Source organism: Pseudorasbora parva, chromosome 3 (genome assembly GCF_024679245.1).
Source record: "Pseudorasbora parva isolate DD20220531a chromosome 3, ASM2467924v1, whole genome shotgun sequence".
In the NCBI taxonomy this organism is placed as follows: Eukaryota; Metazoa; Chordata; class Actinopteri; order Cypriniformes; family Gobionidae; genus Pseudorasbora; species Pseudorasbora parva.
Window position 1 is genome coordinate 61,587,436 of NC_090174.1, and position 19,523 is coordinate 61,606,958.

Genomic DNA, 19,523 nt, shown 5'->3' on the forward strand with positions numbered 1-19,523 from the left:
GCCACCGTTTCAGCGCTATTGTTGTATGCGAGTCATTTCCTGTTCACATCATGATGATGTACTTTTATTAATGAATGCATTTCCAATGGCACAATGGTTTGTGTAGTAGATAGTGAACAACAATGCCCATAAAACCCCTGTCCCGTGCCGTCTAGTCTCTGATAATGCTTTGGAATGCTTAAGCTTATCAGTGTTGAGTTTGTCTGTGAACTGACTAAAGCACCAGCTGGTTCACACACACACACACACACACACACACACACACACACACACTTATTGAAGTCAATAACTCTTCTTTAATAGATAATGCGTGATATTTTGGGGGGTAACTTCGTCTAAACTAGGGATGGGCATTTTCCCAAAATATTGATATTCAAATATTTGGGTTCATAAAAATCGAATATTCGTTAATTTAAATTAGGTATTTTGAGAAAATAAGAGAGACGTTTTATTTATCAACATGTCGTCACCATTTCTGAACAAGCTAATGATTAGGCAATGTACACAACACGCTTACATTATATATGGTTTTAAAACATTAAACAGTATGTGTAAAAAAAAAATGCCTAAAGAACAAAAGCATTATAAGCTCAAGCAGCGCGAGCGGAAAATAAACCCACTAAGAAATCAGAGCGCCATGTTATATTGTGCAGAACGTACACACACACACACACACACACACACACACACACACACACACACACACACGAGTCGGTATAAGTTATGGTTGTCGTTGTCCTGTTTGTATTGTTTCTCATTTTCATGTTGAGAGAAACGATAATATTGGATGATGATATTATTATCGGGTGAGAAAACGTGCCAATGACAGACGTTGCGAAGACAAAGATAACGGTTAAGTGAAGCACTTTAATTGTGTTTTCTGTTCTTAAACCCTCTACGAAACTTAAAGGAAGCAGTTGTCTCGAGAACATTGATGCTAATGCTATCATAATATATCTCGCCCTCACTCACTTACCCGCACTCGTGAACGCAGTGATGCTTTTTCCTGCTTCGGCTGGTGTTTGGATGTCATGTGATTCTCGTTGTTCTGGAGTAGATATTATGATAACCCAGTTTCATTAACTGATTTTATCAAAAGTAACTCCATTTTGTAAGATCATTTTCAATTGTCATCTAAGTAATTCCAAACACATCGCGAGGCAGACGACGACATTGGGATCAAATACACTCAACTTATTTACCCGCTCCACAGCGCCACGCAGTGGATTTAGTGATAACTGCGAGATTTAGAGGGATTTCTCATAGATCCACTGCATTTACAGCCAGCAAATCAACGCAGTAAAATTCGAATAGTATTTTTAGTTTTCGAACGTTAACTACAGATAGAATATTCGACTATTCGTGCACACCCCTAGTCTAAACTACTAAAAAAGTTCATAATGTATGGTTGTTTTGAATGGAGAAAAGTCCGTTAGAAGAAAAAAACATGCGTATGTGAATCATAATTATGAATTATCACTTTTTCGATCACTTTTTAACTATGACTTAGTATTTTATAATGTAGACGTTTTATCTTATAATTGTCTTAGTATGTCATAATTTGTATTTTTACATTATAATTATGCATATTTTTTATTCATAATTGATTTTGTATACTATATGGCTTAACATCTTATTATTTCAACTTTGTCACAGTTATGACTTTTATGTCATAATTGACTTGTCTCATAATTAATACTCAGTATCTCATAATTTTTTACTTTTTATGTCATAAATATGCATTTGTATCCATAATTGATTTTTAATTGACTTAGTACCTCATATTTACAACTTATGACTGTTAATTGCAAAATGATATCTTAATTAAGACTGTCTATCTAAAATATAACTTATCTCATATCATAATTACTTTTGATGTCATAATTGACTTATAACAATGACTTAGTATCTCATAATTTCGACTTGTCATAATTATGACTCGAGTTTGTTTGTGAACTCACACGACTCACACATCCACTGAAAAACACCAGCCGATTCAAACACAATAATATTTAATTTTGTTTTAAATGACAAAAGCATTTAAAATTAGATATAAATCATTAAATGCAAAAAGTCTGGCTGTGCTTAATGGGTTCATGTTTGTACCCTTTACACTTCCCATTAAACTCACAACATGTTTTTTTAAAATTATTATTATTCTTGTTTAAGTTAAACAAAACATTTTTAGAATAATTTTATAAAGGTTAACTTGAATTGAAAACCATCAGTTAATATCGAATGTATGTTTATGAAGTATTAACACAGATGTTCAGTGTGGATGAGCTTAAAGGAGCACTGAGCTTTATTGGAACAGTAAAAAATGTATTAATAAATATTACATTTTTACATTTAAAAGGACAATTTTGCAAAATAAATAATTTAGGTCATGTATTAAGTTCATACATATTTAATATGGACCACTATTATTGAAAATATCAATGAAATTATACTTTTTCTTATTGATGTCACACTGAAGCTGTGGTTTTCATTGTAGTGCACCCTTTAATCACCAAACACTATAATAATATGAAGTCTTTAAAGATTACAGATCTGAAAAACCACAGAACATCAATAAACTGTAAATGTGTAATATAATGGATTTAACAAACTAATGCCTGTTAAAGGTGCACTATGCAACTTTCCATCCACTGGAGGGCGCCTATTCTAAACAAAGGCGTAGTTTGATGATGCAGAGTTTGAGCGCAGTATCTTGGGACATGTGGTCTTCACTAGCCTAGAAATCTAGACGCACCCTAGCGGCAGCAAATTTAATTTGCCCGCAAGTGTGGTCTAGCAACTCTCAATTCCTATCTGAGCTGTATTCCTCAGAATCTGGACGGCCCAATCACATCGTGTAGGTAGGCTATAGAGTCGGCGGGCGGGGCCATAATGACGACGGCCGAGTTGCGTTTGCGTGCTTCTAGTAACACAGTCTTCTAGTAAACACAGAAACTGGCGAACGGCGGCGGTCTTTGGAATCAGCTCTGCCCGCGCCTCCGGAAGACTTGGAGTTAAGCTTTCCTCTGAGAAAAGAACAAAGAGCGGCACTGAAGTCATTCTTAAAAAGGGAAGATGTGTTCGGAGTTTAGCCGACCGGATACGGTGAATGTTTAATCTGTCAGCGAGCTCCCCTTCACCGTCGTTGCTTCGGTTGGTGTACCGCTATCCTATCGCGTGCAGAGGGAGTTTGAAAGACAACCGTTTATCCCGCCCCTCGGATTGAGCCGTCAATGGTGAGTTTCCAGACCAAACATCTTGATGTGGGTCTGGCTTGTCAGGCTAGGTCTTCACCTCACAGACGGTGGAAAATAGGACTCGGGCAGAAATCATGTTCATGGATGCGGTTATTAACGTTACTGTAGTGTGAAGTAGAGCAGGACCGAGTGTTATGGCGCTGAGCACGGCCGCTGGAGCGATTGTTACACACACACGGCTCGCGAGTACCAGGACTTTTATTATGACGGGACACAGTCGCCGGGCGCTCGCACTTCCGCTTTTTCCGGTCAGGTAAAGCAGCTCTGTTTATCATATCAGATACATTTAAGTGTGTTTAAAATGATGTTATGACGTTCCTCTGTGCGTTCCCTCGGCGCTGCTGTGACATGTTCACACTGATAAGAGAAAAGCGCTTCTGCAGAATAAAACCGAGGGTAGCGCAGATATGACGCGATTGACAGGCGACTCGCTCAAACGCTATGCTGAAACGTCCCGGTTCTTAGTTAAAATAGCAATTTTCTCACAATTTACTAATAGTTGGAAACATTTGGGATATTGTAAACTCAACTGAACAAAATATATAACAGCGGCCTAGTGGTTTTTAGATATTTTACAGCAAAAAATACTACATAGTGCACCTTTAAGTGATACATTATTGTATTATCTGTAATATTTTGTTAAAACTATCTTTTGGATCTAACTCTAATTATTTCCCCCATGCAGGTAATAATATGCAAAAGTCAAAATATTAATCTCTTAATTTTGCAGGAAGAAGGTATACTTATCCAAAATAAAGGCTTAAACATAGAAAAATGCCAATTTAAGGGGCTCCTCTTTTGGTGAATGTTTTCAGACAGCTTTCAAAATGGCGGTCAGACAGTGTGAACACATACCCATATTTCAGTGTGCAATGGTCTAATTAGGTTGAAATTACAGGAGATACACACTAACAAAGATAAAATTAGGTTAAAACATCAAGTAAATATTTTTTTCTTTTTATAATCTGAGCTCAAAGATGGTAGTGTGCTTAATGGGTAGGCTACTTGAGCTTAAAAGGTACGTTTACCCTATTTGTTTTGTTTAATTTAAGTAACTATTTTCTCATGTGAATTTTAAGTAGAAAAAAAAACGACCCTACCGTATCCAGTCGCGTTAAAAGCCTCGCCACGAACGTTAAACGCCAATAAATACCACCTGACGAACTCTGATGTCATTCATAACTTACCATCGAGTGATACATCTCCAATGAACAAATGTTAAACCTCATGTAGAGGGAATTAATTCATTATGCAACCAACTGCAACAATATGGAATTTAATATTTCTGAGAAATCGTTACTCTCCTCTGAGGTAACTATGGAGGCGACTCATTCGAAGTTCTCATTTCGAGGCACAACTTGAAGGACCAATGAAAATGGCGCAGGGGGAACCCGCCATCCAATAGGAGCATGGTTGCTATGCAGTTGCCGTGGCTTTCATAACGAATCAACGCCTCGGTATATGTATAGAGTATAATTGTACAAAAATGTGTTTTTTTGTTGGTAAAATAAAAAATAATAGGGTTAGTGTTTGTATATACAGTACAGGCCAAAAGTTTGGACACATTACTATTTGTAATGTTTTTGAAATAAGTTTCTTCTGCTCATCAAGCCTGCATTTATTTGATCGAAAATACAGATTTTCTTTCTTAAAAAATATAGTGATATATTATTACAATTTAAAATATTTGGTTTTCAATTTATTATACTTTAGATCAGTGGTTTTCAAACCTGTCCTGGAGGACCCCCAGCCCTGCACATTTTATATGTCTCCCATATTTGGCACACCCACTTCAGGTCTTGCAGTCTCTACTAATGAGCTCATGAGTTGAATCAGGTGTGTTAGATGAAGGTGACATACAAAATGTGCAGGGCTGGGGGTCCTCCAGGACAGGTTTGAAAACAACTGCTTTAAATGATCATTTATTTCTGTGATGCAAAGCTGAATTTTCAGGATCATTACTCCTGTCTTCAGTGTCACATGATCTCTCAGAAATCATTTTAATATTCTGATTTATTATAAGTGTTGGAAACAGTTCTGCTCTCATCACCTCATTACCTTCTGTCTCAGAGCAGTTTGTTACACTAAACAAGACTTCGCACTGAATGACTGAATTAACAAGGTATATATAGGCAGAGGTAATGAGGTGATGAGACACAGGTGTAAACAGTGAGAGCTAATGAGTCTTAGGCAAAGGATTATGGGTAATGTAGTTTGTGATGGAGTGACAGTCCGGGGTGGAGTGCCCTCTGGTGGTGATCATGGGCACTCACACTGGTGAATTGTGACAATATGTAACACTACTAGTGGTTTTTGGATATTTTAATCCAAAAATCTTACATATTGTACCTTCAATTTTCTTAAGGGCCCCGTTGGTTCTTCTGTTTATAGTTTCAGTTTAATAATAATAATAATAGATTTTATTTATAATGCACTTTTCATTCCGAAGAATCTCAAAGTGCAACAAAGGGGGGGGGGGGGAATAACAACAAAAAAATGAATAACAAGTAAAAATATAGAATACTACAAACAATCAACCAACACAGAAAACAGAACAGAAACAGAGCTGATGGTGAACAGAAACAGAGCTGATGGTGAACAGAAACAGAGCTGATGGTGAACAGAAACAGAGCTGATGGTGGACAGAAAACAGCTGATGGTGGAAGTCTCTGTTAGCTCCGCAGCACACTGTGGTCCACTCCATGTTTCAGATTTCTCCCAGCGGCAGTGTCCCGATGACATCGCCGAGGCACGACAGCTGAAGACCAGATGATGGGTCTTCTTCATGATGATTCAAACGATGGGGATCGCTGCAGCACCATGCAGGAGGCAGAACATTCTTCCGGGCACTTCTGTGGACACACCGGGGCCGGCGCAGATGTCGCTCCACGGTCGCAATGCAGGACGGAACAGCGGCGCAGCCGAGAAGCAGAACATCCCAACATCATGCCGGACGCCGACGACGAGAGCCTGGATGACGCTAGCCCGGTGCAAACTTCAGCCACCATGCAGCCCAAGCCCAAGGGAGACCACCAGTGAGCACCCGCGGCGAGAAACATAAAATGTCCTCCAAACCAGAAACCAACCGCAGCAATTCAAACGTAAACATTAGAGAAGCGGTTGAAAACGGCAAAACGACGAACAACGACTTCTCAGTGGCTGCCAGCAATCAGCAACAGTCCCAATTGTAGCTCTGACTGTTAGACTAGTCACAAACATAAGGAAATAAAATAAAATGTAAATCTAATAGTACATTAACATGATTTGTTGTGGGTGGAGAAGCGGCGAACAGACGACGCCAGCGTCCTCTCCCCCACGTTGCCTAGCAACTCCTTTTAGTTTAGCATTCCTTTAAATGTGCACATTGAAATACTGCCAGTTATTAATCCATAAGGGTTAGAGAGTTTAATCAGTTCTTTCACTCAGTACTTTTTAATGTTCTTTGGCAAATTCACAGGGCGCTCTTTCTCTCTCTCTCTCTGTTTAATATAATTGATCAATTGCACCCCATGTTGCTTTTATAACATTTTGGCAGTCGAATTAAAGTTGAGAGATGAATGCGAGAAAATGAGAGAGTTAGTGAGATGGAGTCTTGGGAGAGCTGGCCTACTTCTGCTTACCAGCCGAAAGTGTGCATGTGACCGCAGCTGTGTTTCCTCCAATCAAACCCTCGACTCATATAGTAAAGACTGGACTGTTCTATGGCTCAGAATTAGACTAATGGTAAAATAATGAATGGATGGATGGATGCAAAGACGAAAGAGGCCGGAGGGAAAGGGATAAGTGCAGTAATGATGAATATTTACCCCATTCCATGTTTTCATCTCACCTAAATCTCATGCCAATGGTTGAGCCAATGTTGAAATTTGAAGCCACTTATACACTGATCAAGCATAACATTAAGATCACCTTCCTAATATTGTGTTGGTCCCCCTTTTGCTGCTAAAACAGCCCTGACCCATGGACTCCACTAGACCCTTGAAGGTGTGCTGTGGTATCTGGCACCAAGATGTTAGCAGCCGATCCTTTAACCCCTTTAAGTTGTGAGGTGGAGCCTCCAGAGATCGGAATTGTTTGTTCAGCACGTCCCACAGATGCTCGATTGGATTGAGATCTGGGGAATCTGGAGGCTGAGCCTTAAACTCGCTGTTGTGCTCCTCAAACCATTCCTGAAGCATTTGTGCTTTGTGTCAGGAGCATTATCCTGCTGGAAGAGCCACAGCCACCAGAATACCGTTACCATCAAAGGCTGAACATGGTCTCAGCAATGCTTAGGTAGGTGGAGCGTGTCAAAGTAACATCCACATGGATGGAGGACCCAAGGTTTCCCAGCAGAACATTGGCCAAAGCATCACACTGCTTCCGCCGGCTCGCCTTCTTCCCATAGTGCATCCTGGGGCCATGTGTTCCCCAGGTAAGCCACACACACACACACACACACCAGGCCACCTTCTTCCATTGCTCCATGGTCCAGTTCTGATGCTCACGTGCCACTGTTGGTGCTTTCGGCGGGGTCAGGGGTCAGCATGGGCACCCTGACTGGTCAGCGGCTATGCCGCCCCATACGCAACAAACTGAGATGCTCTGTGTATTCTGGCAGCTTTCTATCAGAACCAGCATTAACTTCTGGAGTTTGAGCTCCAGTAGCTCGTCTGTTTGATTGGACCACACGGGCCAGCCTTCGCTCCCCACGTGCATCAATGAGCCTTGGCCGCCCATGACCCTGTGGCCGGTTCTCCACTGGTCCTTCCTTGGAGCACTTTTGATAGATACTGACCACTGCAGACCGGGAACAGCCCACAAGAGCTGCAGTTTTGGAGATGCTCTGACCCAGTCGAATAAGATTCTGTTCACTATAAGGCAATCCCTTCTCAGGGCTGTATTAATATTAATATTTTTCTACCACTGATGTAAACTGTGATCATGAAACATGCATACATATGCTATTTCAGTAGATGAGGCTTTCATGCATGACTACACTATGAAATACATTATGCATAAAACATTTCAAACCATTTCTATTACTTATTAAAGTGGGTTCTACCCGTTTTTTTATCTCTTCTCTGCTATTTTAAGGCACCTCTTACAGTTATAGTCAATAACTGTATTGATCTTATGTTTAGATTCATGGAAGATTAAATAAAATGTTTTCCTGTTGTGTGAGAGAGAGGACAGTTTTCAGCCGAGAGGATTATCAAGTTATTCAAAATATATTAGGTATGGGCTTGATCACAAAACAGATAAATGCCAGATAATTATTTGCCTTGCTTTGAAGATGTTTATTCCCAGTTCTACCATTCGGATAGCCCATGATAAGCCTTTATTACAGTAATATAGAGCATTATGTAATGCCTTAGGAACCCAGAGAGACACTCCCTGCTGTTCTGCTGAGACGAGACGACTGATGTGAGGAAACCATGTTGTTACTCTCCATCTCCATTTTTCTCATTTGCAAATAAAACGGGCTATTCAGGACTTCCATCAGTAATTGATGTGGTGGTGAAAAAGTTTAATATGGAGTCCGATTGGTTTTAAAAAGGCTAAATACTACAGTATTTGACCCCTGATTAACAGTAACTAATAGCCTAATATGGACCAGGTGACAGAAGCAGAAACAACTTTTGATGAAAACAAAGAATTATGAGATATTAAGACATCATTTAGAAATTAAAGACCCTAATTATGACACAATAAATTGAAATTATGAGATACTATAAGTCAATTGTGACATAAAAAGTCATAATTGTGACAAAAAGTTGAACTTAAGAGATATTAAGTCATAATTATGAGATAAAAAACTAATTCTAAATGTGCATAATTATTACAAAGTCAAAATTATGAGGTACTAACTCTATTATGCATAATACATACAAAGTCATAATTGTGAAAATAGTTGAAATTATATATTCATTCATAATTACAAGACACTATACACATATCTATGTCAATTATGAGATAAAATGCCATAATTATGACACAATAAGTCAAAATTATGAGTCATAAATATGAGATTATAAGTAAATTATGGATACAAATACATAATTGTGACATAAAAAGTCAAAATGATGTATTAAATCACAATTACGAGATAAAACGCCATTATTATGGTCAGTCATGACATAAAAAGTCATAATTGTGACAAAAAGTTGAAACTGAGATATTAACATAATTACGAGATTTAAAAAAATCAATTATAGACACAAATGTGACTTAAAAAGTCAAAATGATGACAGAAGAAGTTAAACTTATGAGATATTAAGTCATAATTTTGAGATAAAAAATTACAATTATGACAATAAATCAAAATTATGAGATACTAAGAGTCATAATTGTGACAAAATTATGAGATATTAAGAGATAAAAAAATCTATTATGGATACAAGTGCATAATTATGACACAATGCGTCGAATTTATGAGATACTAAGTCATAATATGGAGTCAGATTGGTTTTAAAAAGGCTAAATACTATAGAATTTGACCCCTGATTAACAGTAACTAATAGCTAATATGGACCAGGTGACAGAAGCAGAAACAACTTTTGATGAAAACAATGAATAAAATTATGAAAACATAATTTTTTATTGAGCTTGCCTGTGTATGCTTGCAAGTGGTTCAAAAAAGGTGTAGCAAAACCAGCATATAGTGAAGCTCCTGAAGAAATGTCCATAATTCATCTCAAAACCAAAAGAAAATAAACAAATTGTATCAAGACCAATCATATTTTTTAAATTATGACATTATTTTCAATTCTCACATTATTGTATTAATAAAAATAGTTTCTCAGGACAATATAGCCATTGTGCTTTACTTCAAGTAGAAGAGAGGAGGAGGAGAAAGAGATGAAAAACAGTGTGTGTGTGTGTGTGTGTGTGTGTGTGTGTGTGGGTGGGTGGGTATTACAGGAGAGGGTGAAATATGAGGACATTACCCATGTCCCCACTTTTCAAAAGGCTTATAAATCACACAGGAGGAGTTTTTTTAGAAAGTAAAAATGCAGAATGTTTCCTGTGATGGGTAGGTTTAGGGGCAGTGTGTGTGTGTGTGTGTGTGTGTGTGTGTGTGTGTGTGTGTGTGTGTGTGTGTGTGTGTGTGTGTGTGTGTGTGTGTGTGTGTGTGTGTGTGTGTGTGTGTGTGTGTGTGTGTGTGTGTGTGTGCGCGCTCAGGGTTTCTTTGTGGTGCTGACGGCCGCTGCGCTGCTGCCTGTGTTCACAGGGATGTTGATTTCCGTGCCCTGGATTGCAGGTTTGGGAAGAGGAGCTTCAATGGTCAGGACGCCCTCTGGAGACAGAGAGGAGCTTATCTTCTCGGAGTCCACACCAGGGGGCAGACTGCAACACAACACACCCCTGTCACGCATTTATGCTCCAAAAACAGTGTGATATATCATGCAATGAGTGCGTTTACATGCACGTTCTTAAGCCGATTATGCCTACAAATAAACCGACAATGAACATGGTCATGTAGACGCAGTAACCCGCTTTCTTCACTCTAAAAATTGCTGGGTTAAAAACAACCTAAGTTGGGTTGTAAATGGACAAACCCAGAAATTGGGTTGTTTGAATGAGTCCATTCACTGGGTACAAACAACCCAATTTCTGGGTTTGTCCATTTTCAACCCAACTTGAGTTGTTTTTAACCCAGCATTTTTTAGAGTGTTTTATCTGAGTTGTTATGGTGTTGTGGCAGTAGTAAGCGCACAACGCAGGAGATGAGGGTTCAACACAGACTTTACTTCAAAAGGACGAAGAAGGTTCACTACAGACGTGTTCATTCAATACTAACATTCGCAGCAACATCAACAATAACCGATGAAGGACAGAACAGAATAGGGAGTATAAATACACAAGGTAATGGAGGGCACTAGTTAGACACAGGTGGGGATGATAAACTAATCAGAGACAAATGAGCACCGGTGACAACAGAACAGAACATAATTGTGACAGGAGTAAGATCATAAACGGCGTAAGCATTAACCGGTCGGATCAGGTCGTTTTTTGCCTCTTACCCTGATTTCGCGCTGCATGTAAACGCATTAACCTGCTTTCTGTCGGCTTATTGAAGTACTCATGTGTGATAGATGACAAAAACACAAACTTAGAGCAGATTTAAACGTATCCAGCGAGTGTTTTGCATGAAATAAGGACATATATCACAAACGCAGACTCTTTAAGACCCAGAATATTGTAAAGATGTGTTCTCATCTCATGCGGCAGAAGTAGAAGAGGGTTCAGTCAAACCTGCATGAGGGATAATATGAGCCGTAAATCTCCTGCTGACACGCTTTATTTAACATCACAGCTGACGAAACATTTGAGTCAGATGCAAGAATTAATATTTTTGACGTCACTGCAAGGAAATAACCCGGTTTATTAATAAAGTCATGTAAACGCGGTTTACTTGCGTTGTCAGTTTACTGGTTTGCATGTAAACGGGGAAAACTGGGTTATTTCAATAAGCTAATATTCGTGAGTTATAAATGTATATGTAAATACTTCCCACTGTGCTTCCTCAGCATCTCAGTACTTACGTGTATTTCCTGGTAAAACATCTGGACACAAAGCCGTGTTCATCCTTCCTCTCCTCATGTTTGCCTAAATGTAGAGCAGATGTGAACAGAAATAGATAAGAAACTCTTCTGCATTAAAAAGAAGAGCATATTGAGACGTTTGCTGAGAGATCTCAACTCAATATACAGCACTCTAGGATTAGATATGAGATATTAATTCATCATTATTACAAGATACCGTACAAGATATTATAAGATACAAGACATACTACAATACATAAGATATAAGATAACAAGATACAATAGCTGTCAATTATCAGATAAAATGTGTTTAACATTTAGATGAAAACAGAATTATGAGATATTAAGACATCATTTTGAAATTAAAGGCCATAATTATGATGCAATAAGTCAAAATTATAAGACATAAAAAGTCGTAATTTTGACAAAAGATGAACTTAAGAGATATTGTCATAATTACGAGTTAAAAATGAATTCTAAATGTGCATAATTATGAGTCATTAAAAGTCAAAATTATGAGGTACTATCTCATAATGTTAGGATAAAAGCCATACTTATAACAATAAGTTACTGTTATGACATAAAAATGTCACAATTGTGAAAATAGTTGAAATTAAGACATTTAAGCTCATAATTACAAGATACAATACAATATACTATAAGTATCTGTCAATTATGAGATAAAAAGCCATAATTATGACACAATAAGTCAAAATTATGAGATACTTAGTCATACTTTTGAGATCACTGCCATAATTATGACATGAAAAGTCAAAATAAGATATTAAGTCATATTTACGAGATAAAACATAATTGTGATATAATTAGTCATGACATTAAAAGTCAATTGTGGATACAAATGTATAATTATGGCATAATAAGTCATAATTATGAGATAAAACGGCATAATTATGACACAATAAATTGAACTTATGAGATATTAAGTCATAATTATAAGATAACAATGGATACAAAAAGTCAGAATGAGATGCTCACATAATTACGAGATAAAACGCCATAATTTTATGATACAACAAGTCGAACTTATGAGATACTAAGTCATAATTTTGAGATAAAACATAATGGTGACAATAAATCGGATACATTTTTTAGATAAAACACAATTATGACAGTAAGTCAAAAGTATGAGATACTAAGTTATAATTTTGAGATAAAACATAATTATGACACAGTAAATTGAAATTATGATATTATGACATAAAAAGTAAAAATGAGATAATAAACCATAATTATGATACAAACCAAACCAATGAGATACTATGCAATAATTTGGAGATAAAAAGCCCTAATTATGACACAATAAGTCATAATTATGAGATAACAAAATGGATACAAATGCATAATTATGACAAAAAGTCAAAATGAAATAGCAAGTAAGAATTGTGCAATACAACGGCGTACTTATCATTATAAATCACCGCTCACGTTTTTCCGCACACATTTGCTCTGTTTGGTGAGCAGTATCTGTTCCTTCTCTAAAACATTTTCTGAATGTGTAAAACGACATAAAGCATTTGACCTCGCTGACCGCTCAGTGTCCCTCAAACTCTGGCTGACCCCCAGCCGGGTAACCCAGCACCAGCTCTGTGTTTAGACAACACGTGTGTATTACTTCACTAAATGGACATGAGTCTCAGGAGCTAAAAGTGTTGTTGAACTGCAGATGCTTTCATATCTCAGGAATGCGGCTCCCACCCTACAGAAGATAAAACTTCCCCCAGAAACATCTGCTATTCAGAAGCCTTCCTTCACTTCACTCTCCAACACCTCTCTTCCAAATGGAAAATCATAATTATGACATAAATGTCTTTATTATGTGATTATAAGTATGAGATAAAAAGCTGTAATCATTATAATAAGTCAAAATTATGAGATATTAAGACATAATTTTGCATTTAAAAGCTATAATTATGACACAATAAGTCAAAATTATGAGATATTAAGACATCTTTTTGTGATTAAATGCCACATTTATGACACAATAAGTCAAAATAATGATATTAAGACATAATTTTGCATTTAAAAGCCATAATTATGACACAATAAGTTGAAATTATGAGATATTAAAACATATTTGTGCATTTAAAGGCTATAATTATGACACAATAAGACGAGGATATGAGGTACTAAGTTAAATATGACATAAAAACTCATAATTGTTTAAAAAAGTTGAAATTATGAGATATTAAGACATAATTTTGTATTTAAAGGCTATAATTAGGACACAAAAAGACGAGAATATGAGGCACTAAGTTAAATATGACAAAAAAGTCAAAATTGTTTTTTAAAAAGTTGAAATTAAGAGATATTAAGTCATAATTTTAAGATAAAGACATAATTAGGAACAATAAGTCAGAAAAATAGATATTAAGAAATAATTTTGAGTTAAAAATCCATAATTATAATACAATAAATCACAATTATGATATTAAGACATCATTTTGAGATAAAAAGCCATATTTATGACACAATAAATTGAAATTATGAGATATTAAGACATAATTTTGCATTTAAAAGCCATAATTATGACACAATACGTCAAAATGATGACATATTAAGACATAATTTGCATTTAAAAGCCATAATTATGACACAATAAATTGAAATTATGAGATATTAAGACATAATTTTGCATTTAAAAGCCATAATTATGACACAATACGTCAAAATGATGACATATTAAGACATAATTTTGCATTTAAAAGCCATAATTATGACACAATAAGTCGAAATTATGAGATATTAAGACATAATTTGCATTTAAAAGCCATAATTATGACACAATAAATTGAAATTATGAGATAGTAAGACATAATTTTGCATTTAAAAGCCATAATTATGACACAATACGTCAAAATGATGACATATTAAGACATAATTTTGCATTAAAAACCATAATTATGACACAATAAGTAAAATTCTGCGATATTAAGACATAATTTTGCATTTAAAAGCCATAATTATGACACAATAAGTTGAAATTATGAGATATTAAGACATCATTTTGCATTTAAAAGCCATAATTATGACACAATAAGATGAGAATATAAGGTACTAAGTTAAATATGGCATAAAAATTCATAATTGTTTAAAAAAGTTGAAATTAAGAGATATTAAGTCATAATTTTTAGATAAAGACATAGATAGGAACAATGAATCAACATTATGAGATATAAAGACATAATTTTGCATTAAAAAGCCATAATTATGACACAATAAGACGAGAATATGAGGTACTAAGTTAAATATGACAAAAAGTCATAACTGTTTTAAAAAGTTGAAATTCATAATTTTGAGATAAAGACATAATTAGGAACAATAAGTCAAAATTATGAAATATTAGGACATAATTTTGAGTAAAAAATCCATAATTATAATACAGTAAATAAAAATTATGATATTAAGACATCATTTTGCGATTAAAAGCCATATTTATGACACAATAAGTCAAAATTATGAGATATTAAGACATAATTTTGCATTTAAAAGCCATAATTATGACACAATAAATTGAAATTATGAGATATTAAGACATAATTTTGCATTTAAAAGCCATAATTATGACACAATAAATTGAAATTATGAGATATTAAGACATAATTTTGCATTTAAAAGCCATAATTATGACACAATAAATCGAAATTATGAGATACTAAGACATAATTTTGCATTTAAAAGCCATATTTATGACACAATAAGTCAAAATTATGAGATATTAAGACATAATTTTGCATTTAAAAGCCATAATTATGACACAATACGTCAAAATGATGACATATTAAGACATAATTTTGCATTTAAAAGCCATAATTATGACAAAATAAATCGAAATTATGAGATATTAAGACATAATTTTGCATTTAAAAGCCATATTTATGACACAATAAGTCAAAATTATGAGATATTAAGACATAATTTTGCATTTAAAAGCCATAATTATGACACAATAAGTCGAAATTATGAGATATTAAGACATAATTTTGCATTTAAAAGCCATAATTATGACACAATAAGTCAAAATTATGAGATATTAAGACATAATTTTGCATTTAAAAGCCATAATTATGACACAATAAATCGAAATTATGAGATATTAAGACATAATTTTGCATTTAAAAGCCATAATTATGACACAATAAGTCAAAATTATGAGATATTAAGACATAATTTTGCATTTAAAAGCCATAATTATGACACAATAAGTAAAATTCTGCGATATTAAGACATAATTTTGCATTTAAAAGCCATAATTATGACACAATAAATCGAAATTATGAGATATTAAGACATAATTTGCATTTAAAAGCCATAATTATGACACAATAAGTTGAAATTATGAGATATTAAGACATAATTTGCATTTAAAAGCCATAATTATGACACAATAAGTTGAAATTATGAGATATTAAGACATCATTTTGCATTTAAAAGCTATAATTATGACACAATAAGATGAGAATATAAGGTACTAAGTTAAATATGACAAAAAGTCATAACTGTTTTAAAAAGTTGAAATTCATAATTTTGAGATAAAGACATAATTAGGAACAATAAGTCAAAATTATGAAATATTAGGACATAATTTTGAGTTAAAAATCCATAATTATAATACAGTAAATAAAAATTATGATATTAAGACATCATTTTGCGATTAAAAGCCATATTTATGACACAATAAGTCAAAATTATGAGATATTAAGACATAATTTTGCATTTAAAAGCCATAATTATGACACAATAAATTGAAATTATGAGATATTAAGACATAATTTTGCATTTAAAAGCCATAATTATGACACAATAAATTGAAATTATGAGATATTAAGACATAATTTTGCATTTAAAAGCCATAATTATGACACAATACGTCAAAATGATGACATATTAAGACATAATTTTGCATTTAAAAGCCATAATTATGACACAATAAATCGAAATTATGAGATATTAAGACATAATTTTGCATTTAAAAGCCATATTTATGACACAATAAGTCAAAATTATGAGATATTAAGACATAATTTTGCATTTAAAAGCCATAATTATGACACAATACGTCAAAATGATGACATATTAAGACATAATTTTGCATTTAAAAGCCATAATTATGACAAAATAAATCGAAATTATGAGATATTAAGACATAATTTTGCATTTAAAAGCCATATTTATGACACAATAAGTCAAAATTATGAGATATTAAGACATAATTTTGCATTTAAAAGCCATAATTATGACACAATAAATCGAAATTATGAGATATTAAGACATAATTTGCATTTAAAAGCCATAATTATGACACAATAAATCGAAATTATGAGATATTAAGACATAATTTTGCATTTAAAAGCCATAATTATGACAAAATAAATCGAAATTCTGCGATATTAAGACATAATTTTGCATTTAAAAGCCATATTTATGACACAATAAGTCAAAATTATGAGATATTAAGACATAATTTTGCATTTAAAAGCCATAATTATGACACAATAAGTAAAATTCTGCGATATTAAGACATAATTTTGCATTTAAAAGCCATATTTATGACACAATAAGTCAAAATTATGAGATATTAAGACATAATTTTGCATTTAAAAGCCATAATTATGACACAATAAGTAAAATTCTGCGATATTAAGACATAATTTTGCATTTAAAAGCCATAATTATGACACAATAAATCGAAATTATGAGATATTAAGACATAATTTGCATTTAAAAGCCATAATTATGACACAATAAGTTGAAATTATGAGATATTAAGACATCATTTTGCATTTAAAAGCTATAATTATGACACAATAAGATGAGAATATAAGGTACTAAGTTAAATATGACAAAAAGTCATAACTGTTTTAAAAAGTTGAAATTCATAATTTTGAGATAAAGACATAATTAGGAACAATAAGTCAAAATTATGAAATATTAGGACATAATTTTGAGTTAAAAATCCATAATTATAATACAGTAAATAAAAATTATGATATTAAGACATCATTTTGCGATTAAAAGCCATATTTATGACACAATAAGTCAAAATTATGAGATATTAAGACATAATTTTGCATTTAAAAGCTATAATTATGACACAATAAGACGAGAATATGAGGTACTAAGTTAAATATGACATTAAAAGTCATAATTGTTTCAAAAAGGTTGAAATTAAGAGATATTAAGACATAATTTAGATATAAAAATAATTATGAACAATAAGTCAAAAATATGAGGTGCAAAGTCAGTGACAAAAAAGTTAAATTTAAGAGCTATTAAGTCACAATTATTAGATAAAAGTCACAAAATTATGACAATAGGTCGAAAATATGAGGTACTAAGTAAAATATGACAAAAAGTTGTGATTAGGATATTAAGTCAATTATGAATAAAAAATGCATAATTATAACGTAAAAATAAAAATGATGACTACTAAGAAAACTTTAAGATAAAAAGTCTACATTATGACATACTAGTTAAAACATTTTTTTTTAAATAATTATGAGTCTAAAAAGTGATAATTCGTAATTATGATTCACATATGCATGTTTGTTTTTGTTTTGTTTTTCTAACGTGGCAGAAATGAGCTTCCTGGACTTTTCTCCATTCAAAACAACCATACACATCAACTGTACTTCCCTTCCTCACAGCAAAATATAAACTTTTTATAGTAGTTTAGACGGAGTTACCCCAAGAATTATCACATATATCAAGAAGAGCTGTTGACTTCAATAAGTTCACCTTTCTTCGTCATGTTTGAAGTGTGTGTGTGTTTGAATCGGCTGGTGTTTTTCATCGGATGTGTGAGTCAGTTCACAAACAAACTCAACACTAATAGCTTAAGCATTTCTAACATGAGCTGCTCTTCTAAATTATGCATTCATTAGAAAGCGAATGCTCACCGGTGATCTCCACCTCTCCATCTTTGGTCTTTTAAAAAATCAATTATGGATAAAAATGCATAATTATGACATAACAAGTAAGTTACTTCGAAGTAAGATACTAAGTCGAAATTATGAGATACTAAGTCATTGTTATAAGTCAATTATGACATCAAACGAAATTATGAGATATTAAGTTATAATTTAATTGAACAGACAAAATCATAATTAAGATATTTAGACATAAGTCATACGTTGTAAATATATAAAAAATTAAGTAAAAATTATGAGATACTGAGTATTAATTACGAGACAAGTCAATTATGACATAACAAAAGTTGAAATTATGAGATGTTAAGTTATATATGATAAAAAATCAATTATTAATAAAAAATGCATAATAATAACAGAAAAATTAAAATTATGACACACTGTAAAAAATTATTGAAAAAATAAGTAACCTGGTTGCCTTAAAATTTTGAGTTCATTGAAATTAAAAATTTGAGTTAATACAATAAACATTTTTGAGAATTGAAAACCTTTATTAAAATATTATTCAAATAATTAAATTTTTTAAAGAAGCATATTGGGTAAATGTGTGTTTTATTTCTGGTGACGCAGTGAAACATGCCAAATTGTGCTATTTTCATGATTTATCAATTTTTATGTGGTTCAGATACAATAATACTTTGAGTTTCTATTTATTAAACCAATTTTCTTCATTGTATCAACTCGAATTTTTTATTTCAATAAATTCAAAATTTTAAGGCAACCAGGTTACTTACTTTTTAAAGTAAAACCAACAATATATTTTTACAGTGCTTAAGTCATAGTTAAAAAGTGAT

The 19,523-nt window shown here is 33.4% G+C and overlaps 1 protein-coding gene across 1 annotated transcript in view; it reads right to left on the reverse strand.

The window, feature by feature from the left end:
* Positions 1–9,815: 9,815 nt before the first annotated feature.
* The window catches only part of hspb1 (heat shock protein, alpha-crystallin-related, 1), an 11,710-nt gene continuing 2,002 nt past the window's right edge, over positions 9,816–19,523 (reverse strand). Inside the window, exons 2-3 of the mRNA XM_067439715.1 lie at positions 11,783–11,846; positions 9,816–10,583 (exon numbers count right to left, since the gene is read on the reverse strand). Of these exons, the coding sequence (XP_067295816.1) occupies positions 10,415–10,583; positions 11,783–11,846 (233 nt within the window). The 3' untranslated portion in view covers positions 9,816–10,414. The remainder of the gene's footprint in view (positions 10,584–11,782; positions 11,847–19,523) is intronic.